Source organism: Penaeus japonicus, unplaced genomic scaffold, assembly GCF_977035675.1.
Source record: "Penaeus japonicus unplaced genomic scaffold, GWHDUDI00000001_assembly GWHDUDI00000002, whole genome shotgun sequence".
In the NCBI taxonomy this organism is placed as follows: Eukaryota; Metazoa; Arthropoda; class Malacostraca; order Decapoda; family Penaeidae; genus Penaeus; species Penaeus japonicus.
Genome location: NW_028234404.1, coordinates 5592529 through 5602528, shown reverse-complemented (window position 1 = coordinate 5602528; position 10000 = coordinate 5592529). Strand labels below are relative to the sequence as shown.

The following is a 10000-nucleotide window of genomic DNA, read 5'->3' as shown; positions in this document are numbered from 1 at the left end:
TCTCTCTCTCTCTCTCTCTCTCTCTCTCTCTCTCTCTCTCTCTCTCTCTCTCTCTCCCTCCCTCCTCCCTCTCTCCTTTCTCTCTCTCTCTCTCTCTCTCTCTCTCTCTCTCTCTCTCTCTCTCTCTCTCTCTCTCTCTCTCTCTCTCTCTCTCTCTCTCTCTCTCCCTCTCTCTCCCCCTTTTCTCTTCTCTCTGACCAACCTTCACCATCCCCCCTCCTCCCCTCTCCCTCCACACCTAATACGCCCACCCACCCCCATCATCCGCCTTCCCATCCCCCCTCCCCCCTCTCTCTCTCCTCCCACTCCCCTCCCTTCCAACCAACCCCTCCCCCCAAAAAAAAATAATAATAAGATAAAATAAATAAATAACCCAACCTGCCACCAACCACACCCGCTTCCCCGACAGCAAATGAAAGAAGCTGCTGACAAGCGGCGAGAACTCGAGCGGCAACATGCGGAGGCGCTGGCGCAGCTGCGGGAGCGACAGGCGGCCATCTCGGACACCAGCCGCTACAACGACAAGGACCGGAAGGCTTCCGTCGAGGTCATTGAGGCGCTGCAGGTGAGTGCCGGGAGGGTGGGGGTGGGGGGGTGATGGGTGGGAGGTGGGGAGGGGGAGGTGGGGGTGATGGGTGGGATGGGTGGAGGGTAGGGGGGTGATGGGTGGGATGGGTGGAGGGAGGTGGGGGTGATGATGGGTAGGGTAGGGAGGAGGAGGGATGGGAAGGGTGTAGGGTGGGGAAGGGGGAAAGGGGATAATGGACAGAGGTAGGTGAATGGTGGGAAGGGTAATGGAGGAGATGGAAAAAGGGAGAGGTGAAAGAGGGGAAGAGAAAGAGTGAAAGAAGGGAAGGGGAGGAGATGAAGGAGAGGGAGTGAGGGGGAAGAATGGGGAAGGTGAGGGGATGAAGGAGAGGGAGTGAGGGGGAAGAATGGGGAAGGGGAGGGGATGAAGGAGAGGAAGAAAGAAGGGGAGAGAGAGATGGAAGAGGGGATGGGAACCGAAAGGAAGGGAAGTTGATGACGGGAGGGTGAAAGCGGGGAAGGAAGGGGCAGAGATGCGAAGGAAGGGGCAGGGAAGGGGTAAAGGAAAGAGAAACGAAGGGTTTTAATGTATTAGAGTGGCGGTGAGGTTAGTAGGAGGAAGGGAGGGAGGAAGGGGGTAGGGAGAGGAAGGGGGGATATAGGTTTGCTTTGGGTGTACGTTTATTTGTCAAAAAGTGTGCGAATACAAGAATAACCCCAAGTATAATAAATATGTATCTATTAACTCAAAGTGCGGTTCATGAAGCAGCGAACCAGTGAAGAATAAGGCTTAAAGGCTGTGTCATACTAGCACTTTTTCTGTTTCGTATCACATTTTTTTTCGTTTTTTTATATATACGTAAAAGATCGTTTTCGCTTGCAAACAGTTTCGCATTATTATTTTTTTAGCAAGACCTATACACTTTACTCATTTTAATTCTGATGAACCCGAGTTAGTCGTATGTTTGTTTACATTTGTCCCCGCGCATGACTGGCTCGATGGTTCTTTTGCGTAGTGTGACGGGAGGCGTTTCAAAAAAGAAAAGAAAAAAAAGTTTTTTTGAAAGACAACACTAAAAGCCCACGGAAAAAGGTGCTAGTGTGACACAGCCTTAACTCGTGTGCATGAGGGAGGGAGGGCCACCTGTGTCATGATGCTGTCGAGGCAAGTTAGGACCCGACCCCCACCTCCTCCCCCTACCCGTTTATATCCCCCACCCCCACCCTCTTCCCCCCGCCCCCGGCACAGGAGACAACTGTTGCCAGATCGAAAGGACTTTGGTCTGTGTGAGGGCCGAGGGAAACTTTTTTTGGGGGGGTTTTGTATCTTTATTCTAATGTTTTTTGACGTGTGTATACATGATGTCTTTTTATATACATAGACACACACACACGTAAATATTTATACTTATTCCCCCATTATGCTTGCACCCCCCCCCCCATCTACCCCTTACCCCAGCAAACAAGAAAAAAAACACATAACTTACACTAACATACCTTTTGAGTCTCTTTGGTTTTCATTCGTTATTTCCAATCCTAGACCTCCCCCCCCGCCGAAAAAAACATAAGATGAATTAGTTAAAATGAGAGCATATATTTAAGTATATATTTATCATTATCCTAAAAGTAAACAGTTATTGATCATGGAACAAGGAATTGTCCACCTGGTACCATAGGTTTATAGCACTATACAAAAAAAAATAATTCATCACACACACACACACACACACACACACACACACACACACACACACACACACACACACACACACACACACACACACACACTCCCCCCCCCCCATACCCTCCGGTGAACCCGACCTAAAACCCCTCCACTCATCCGTTTCTCCCACCCGCTCGCAGTCCAAAATCCGCGAACTGGAGAAGAAGGCCGAGGCGCAAAACCTCCGCCATGAAGAACTCCTGCTGGAGATGCAGAGTCTGAAGAAGTCCCAAGGCTCTCCGAAGAATTCCTGGTCTCGTTCGGGGTCTCTCAGCGCCGACCTCCAGAGCCCCGAGTCGGGTGACGTCACGCCGGGTGAGTTGACGGTTTATGTTTTTTTTCGTGTGTGTGTTTTTCGATTTTCTTTTTTTTTTCTCTTGGGGGGTTTGTTTCGATGTATTTCGATTTTTTTTTCTGTGTCTGTATTTTTATGGGGGGGGGGGTTGTTTAGTTATATCTATTTATTTATCTTTTTTATATACCGTTGGTGATAATGATGATGGGTTGTTGTGGAAAGTGAAGATTTAGGTAAGAGTTCCATTTTCTTTTCGTTTTCTCTATTTTGTGGTCGGGGTAACTGTTAGAAATATATAAAATGTATTTCTAAGCATTCAGTGTTAGAAAAATTGTGCATTAGAGAGAAAGACATTTTTAGGTATGATATTTTTTTCTCATATTTTGTCTTTAGGAAGGCAAAGCATACGATAGTAATCGCTGGAATGACCTAGTGAGTCTTGAGTAAAGTCTTAGACTTAGGGCCTTGAAGTAATAGTATTAGGGCCTTAGGGCCTTAAGTCTTTTATTTGGAATAAGTATCTTTATATATATATATATATATATATATATATATATATATATTTTTTTTTTTTTTTTTTTTTTACTTTTTGATTATCTGATCGAGTGAATGTAAAAAAGGAAAATTAATTCAGCATGAAAGAGTAATGTACAGATTTTATATGCATAGTTGTTAAGAGTTGCTTCGACACTTTATTTGTAATGAAGAAAGTTAGCAAGGGAATTAAAGTTGGACATTATACATGGCTTCTGTTTACCCCCCCCCCTCTGGTTCCTTTCACTCCCTCCCCCCAAAACCTCCAATACCCCCTCACCCAAAGTCCATTACGTGCACCGCTTTTTTGAACATTTAAAAGCAGTAGTCCTTTGCATCATATAATCAAAAAGATTGTTTATGATAATGCTGTTCTAAAATCGATCTTCTCAATCTGTACATGTATATATATAACACATATTTCTTCAATTTGTTATGATAAGACATTTACCCCCCTTCCCCTCCCCCATTTCCCTCCTACCCCCCTCCCCTTAGTATTACTACTATAAACAAAAAAAAATCGGTTGTTCTTGTCTAACTTTTTTTTTTGTTTCGTTCATTTTTGTTTTTTGTTTTTTCTTTGCTGCAATCACAGACATGTATTTATCAGGTAAGACCTCCTTATAGAGGCTTTATGAAACCCCCATTCTTTGAGCTTCCCTGTGTCTATTTAGGCGTAAGGAGATCATTCCCGAAATAAAGAAGGCTGCGCAGTAATACATTTTTTTTTCTTTTTTTTTGGCGCCATTACGCTGTTCCCTTTAAAAGATAAACGATTTCCCGTTTTTTTCTGCTTCTGTTCCAGTCTGTCTGTGTGTATTTATTCTTGTATATATATATGTGTGTGTGTGTGTGTTTGTTATACACTTGTACTTAATGATACAGTGTAAGTTAAAGGTCTGGTCCGATTTCAAATTATAAACCTAAGAGCGGAGTGCCAATCATTCCGCAATAGAAAGTAGTGCAGTATTTTACGCGGATGGGTATGTTTGAAAGCTACCAAGAACCAAGAAATCATTATTATTTTGTTTTCTCCCTGTTGTATCAAGCTGGACCAGAAATTTGACATACAATACATACATGCATATTATATGCGCATCTGTAATTATGTAAAACATGTTTATAGACATTTACACGCGCCTGCTAGGACACGCACGCACACACACACACACACACACACACACACACACACACACACACACACACACACACACACACACACACACACACACACACACACACACACACACACACACACACACAAATAAACAAACAAACAAGCAATCAGACACAGACACACACATGTAAACATTTATACACCGAATGCATATATGTACATAGATGTATATAACTGTACATTACATGTTTTAAGTGGTCGTGTATACAGGCAACTAGATGTAGCTACTTACTTATTCTCCCAAAATTAACAATTCCTATTCTTTCAATTCATTATATGCGCAAAATTCCTGCCATTGTATCCATCATCAATTTAGGAATTTGCCACCAGTTTAGAAGTAACAGATGAATTAAAAGTTTGGAAATGTGAATTGTTCCCTTTATATACATGGTCACTGCTTCATTACAAGGTAAACAGTAACCATTATGAGGGACAGTCATCAATTTCCATTTATCAATTTTAATGTCATTATTGACGTTTTTACTATTATCGTCCATATGACTAGTATTATGATCATTTGTCATGGACATAAGGTTATTGATTATCACTGGATTCGAGTTGCATTTCAACAGGATATGCAATGAATGCAAATTTTCCTCCTGATAAAATATGCAAATTATCTGGCGTTGTTAATGAATATGTGATTGTGTAGTTACATATGGTTGCGATAACATTAGCTTTTATTATTGTACATAAGTAATGTTATTATGTAGATATAATTAGTCTAATCAGTTTATTAATGCCGATGGTTCAGAGTGGTTGTCAAGTACTTGCTGTTAGGTAGTTAATGACCTGTTTGGTATCAAAGTTTATGATGTTTTTGTATTTTGATAATTTTTTGCAGGTATTTGTTGTAGCTGATTTATAAGATTGATAGTCTATTGCATTCATGATATTAAGATAGATGAGATAATGTTATGAATGTCAAGGATGAAGATTTACTGATCCACTTGTCACTTACACTTTACATATCATCAGGTTAATGGAATAGTAATTAAGGATTAATTAATGATTATCCAATACACCTTTTCTTTTTTCTTTTCTTTTCTTTCTTTCCTTCGCTCCTCTTTTTTCTCTTCTTTTTTCTATCTGTTTTATTTCATTTTTTTCATTCCCTGCGTTGTCCCATTCCTCTCGCTAGAAAAGGAAAAAGAAAATTTTGCTTTTGAAATATATTAAGGATTTATGGAATTCAAGATTTGTTGAGTAGCATTTAATCTCATTTCAGATTTTGAAGAGACTTTAATATGTGTTTATAATTTGAACGTTAATTTTGACCAGAGACGACAAATATGTGATTAACAATTAATTCAGAATTATATTTTTTTCGACTTTGTATTGTGGATTTGAGTCACCTATAAAGAGAAATATTGTTTTTTGCTTCATTTTTTTTCTCTCCTTATCTCTCTCTTTCTCTTTTATTTTACATTTTCCCTCTCGTCAATTCTTATTCTTATGGCTGTTGTGTTTTGATATTTTATTCTGCTTATTCTGTCTTTCTCTTTCGCTATTAATCCAGTCTTATTATCATTCTTTTATTGACTTCTTTATACCCTCCCACTCCCTCCACCCGCCCACACCCTTACCCCCCCTGACTTTACTCCTCGTACGTATGATTACATATCTATTTCGTATTCTCTCACCCTCTCCCTCCTCCCACACACAAGTATTCTTATCCACACGTCTCAGTCCCCCCTAGAATTAACGCACTCACTCCCGTTTTCTCTCTGGCATAGAAAACGCGACCTGAGTGAATGTTTTCCGCCTCCGGTTTCTTTGATTAGTCATTTACGTTTTCTTTCTCCCCCTTTTTTTTCTCTCCTACCCAACTTTCACAATCTCAACTGGGCGGTGACGGAGGCTGTCAGATATGTCCCTGTACAAGCAAGTTCTCATCCGAAATTGCCTTCTAAGTAACCAGCAAAGTAATGAAATAATGATTTTCCAAAATAAAAAAGCAAGAATTGTACAAGAAACCAAAACAAAACAGAATAGCAGAAAAAAAAGAAAATGCTCTTGTGCTTTCCCCACATTTTCGCTCAATGCATGAGTTTTAAGACATGTGCATCATCATATATTACTGTTATTTTTATGTGTGTTTGTTTTATGTTCACGGCGACAAAAATTACCCCATAAGATCAAAATGAAACCAAGACCAAAACCACAAAAGGATATAGATTAATTCGAGACGCAAAAATCTATCTCAATTTTGCAAAATCTGGATTTTATCAGTGATGATTATTTCGAGACTAAAGAGGTGTCACTTCTTTGACTACGATATATGTATGTATATATCTATATATATCTATATATAGCTGTATATTTGCATATATGTATCTCTCAGTAAAAGATATACGACCTTATCTATATGTCTATATTTTATATCTATAGGGTTGCTGCTTGTACATATAAGAAACTTGTCTTTTAAGTCTGTGTGTGACTTGTCTCTCTCTTTCAATTTTCTTTTCACATTTCTCCTTTTGATAATAATGGTATTGAACCTTGATTTCCCTCTTCTCTCGCTCTTTCTATTTCTCCTTTTATTCCATTCTGTATTTGTTTGTTAGATATATTTTATCCCTTTCCTTCCTTCTCCTCTTTTTTATTTATTTTCCTTCCTTGGATTTTTTATCGCCTGTTCCGACGTTCACACTAACACTAAGGGAGGTACTGCTGACGGAGAGGGAAAGGAGGGAGGGGTGGTAGGGGAATGGCAAGGGGGGGGGAGTGGGTTGAGGGGAGGAGATGTCACTATCATGGTACATAATGGAACTCCCCCTCCCCTCCACACCACCCCCTTCCCACCCACCCTTCAGCTCCCCTCCCCCCACCCCTTATCCCTTCTTTCCCTCCTCGCCTACCTCTCTTCCCCTTCTTTTTCCCCTCCCCCTCCCACCTTACCCCTTCTTTTTTTCCCCTCACTTTCCCCTTGGTTTTTCACACCTTCGACAACTCGCTCTGGGCGTGACGCTTTTGAAGGGAAAACGGGCCATGTCTAGAAAGATTTTCCTTCCTCTCTTTCTCTTTTTTCGAGTTTGAGGTCATCTTTTTTTCACGATGGGTAATTTTGTTTATATATATATATATATATATATATATATATATATATATATATATATATATATATATATATATATATATGAATGGATTAGTTGATATCGCGGCTTCTTTTTTAGATTTGGTATTGTTGTTATTTTAAATATATTGGTTAACGTTATTGACAAAACTTTGATGAAAGTCTTTTTTTTTTTTACCCATCTGGTGAATAATCCTTGTACAGTCCTTTAATCCACAAGCTAAAAGGAAGAGCTTAAGAGGAGGTCATTTAGGAAAATGGAATAAAAAAAGAGTACAATAACGCTAAAAAGGGAAAGGAAAATAAAACGTGATAACATAAAACGGGGGGAACCAGAGCCACACCAGAGCGAGGACGAAGCTTAACCTTTCTCCACGAACAACATCGCACGAGCCTCCCATTATAATTGTTATTTTTATCATTTATTTGATTATTCTTATCATTATCTTGATTTCGTAACATTTATGATTTCCTCTCACCCTGAACTTTGGTCATGTGAACACTTGGAACTTGTAAATAGAATGAACACATTTGTACATGGACTGATGGACTGGATGCTTGCTGGTGGGTCACTGGCACAAAATATTTTTTGTACCACGGCTCTTTCACACGTGTGCGCACAATTCTGATTCATCTCTTCTTTTGTTATGCAACGTTCGGGCTGCCATGGCACATGTAGTTTGGTTTTTATATGACTAATCTTTCTTTCTTTTCTTTGTTGGCTCACTTACATATGAGTATGTTTTTTTGTAATGCCAATTGTGTGTGTGTGTGTGTGTGTGTGTGTGTGTGTGTGTGTGTGTGTGTGTGTGTGTGTGTGTGTGTGTGTGTGTGTGTGAGAGAGAGAGAGAGAGTGAGAGTGTGTGAGTGTGTGAGTGTGTGTGTGTGTGTGTGTGTGTGTGTGTGTGTGTGTGTGTGTGTGTGTGTGTGTGTGTGTGTGTGTGTGTGTGTCTGTGTGAGAGAGAGAGAGAGTGAGAGAGAGAGAGAGAATTATACATACACCATCTGTACATGCATGGTTGGATGGATAGATGACTAAATTGCAAAACATAGATAATTAAAAAATAAAGATAAACATAATTGAATGGCGCGATATATCACGCACAAAAAAACAAAACAAATAAAAACTTGACTGTATGAAAGAATGTGTTTGAAAATAAGGGAGGGAAAACAAGAGAGAGTCAGGTTAGGTGAAATAAGGAATCACAGGCCGGATAAATAGATCAGTTTCAATTTGGATCTGTTCCTTGATAGGAGAAATGTGTGTTTATGAATGAACTTTGGTTGTAAAACTGTGTGTAATTGTGTGTGACGATTGTGAATGAAGTTGATTCGTGATCGGAGATCTGTGTAATTATGAATGAACCTTGATTGTAGAGTTGTGTGTAATTGTGAATGACTTTGCTCCTTTCTCAATGGCAACTCATATGGAAGTGTCTGATGCATTCACCATGACTAACACTGCACGTGCTTCCCCCGTGCAACCGCGTGACTTTTCCACTTCCAAGGGACAGGTGTGCATGCTGACGTCACCAATTCTTTGCAGATTCCAGTCAAATTTTGTCCAATGGTAGCACGGCCCGGTCGACACCAGTACCACCCTCCGGGATGGGCATGAGTCTACCCCACGGCCTAGATGTGTTCGGTTTGGTCGATCTTCCCGATTCTCTCTTGGTCCACCAACCCCCTCTGACCACGTCACCCCTGGCTGGCCAATCAGGTCAGAGCAGCCGCGAGGAGCGCTCTCATTGGTCGCCCTCTCGTACTTCCCTCTCCCCCTCAAGAAGGACGCCTAAGAGTTAGTCATTCAATGATTCATTTAGAAGCAAGACAACTTGACGAGAGTCAGAACTCACGCTAACAGGATGCAGCCTAGTTTTATTTTTGTCTTTATTTTTTTTGCAACGTCGACAATTGGCATATTTATTTACCTTTTTTTTTCTTTGGGAATGATCATGGTAATTGCTCCGGGCGTTGTCAGAGCCTCTGCTGTGACAAGGCACCGATTAGTTAGTGGTTGGCTTTTTACAGGTAGTTTCAGTTCGAATTCACAGCTTTAAACAACACAAAAAAAAAAAAAAAAGAATAGAGAGAAAAAGCATGGAGTCCTGTCGTTGCACTATTTTGCAGGTGCAACAATAGCGCGTGTCTCTCGACCGGCTTTTGATAGGCGGTTCACCAGGCTGTCACGAACCAGAAGCAAAAGGGTTGGAAGGGGTAGCGGGGTGGGGGGAGGGGCGGGGGGTAGGGGGCGGGCGTGTCAGACCTTTAATACGAAACTTGATGTGCTTGTAATATGTTGCCGCCGCGCGTGCTGTGTCAGTTTGGCAAGAGCAATTAAAACCTGTGGAATACTTGCAATTTGATCTTGATTTGCAATAAAACTCATTCTTTTATCATATAGGTATTTCATAGATTTGAATGACTGGCTTCCATTGGCGCTGTGAATAAAACACATTTATAAGTTAGGAAAAAAAAAGAAAAAAAGTAGGTATTGTGTAGCAGTTTTAAAACCACTATTGATCGGCGACCCAAGATCGCGTATCAAATTTAAACCTGATCAAACCAGAACCTCGAGCATCTCAAAGCCACCCAAGCCAAGTAGCCCCTTAGAGTACAGTAGCCTATAAGAATAGCCCCCCATCCCTCCTATAAGTAGCCTTAAAG

At 40.7% G+C, this 10000-nt stretch overlaps 1 protein-coding gene across 1 annotated transcript in view; it reads left to right on the top strand.

Moving 5' to 3' along the window:
* Positions 1-10000, top strand: part of LOC122248652 (uncharacterized) — a 320581-nt gene that overhangs the window by 195532 nt on the left and 115049 nt on the right. The window contains exons 12-14 of the mRNA XM_086544744.1: positions 410-565; positions 2392-2566; positions 8880-9131. Of these exons, the coding sequence (XP_086400870.1) occupies positions 410-565; positions 2392-2566; positions 8880-9131 (583 nt within the window). The remainder of the gene's footprint in view (positions 1-409; positions 566-2391; positions 2567-8879; positions 9132-10000) is intronic.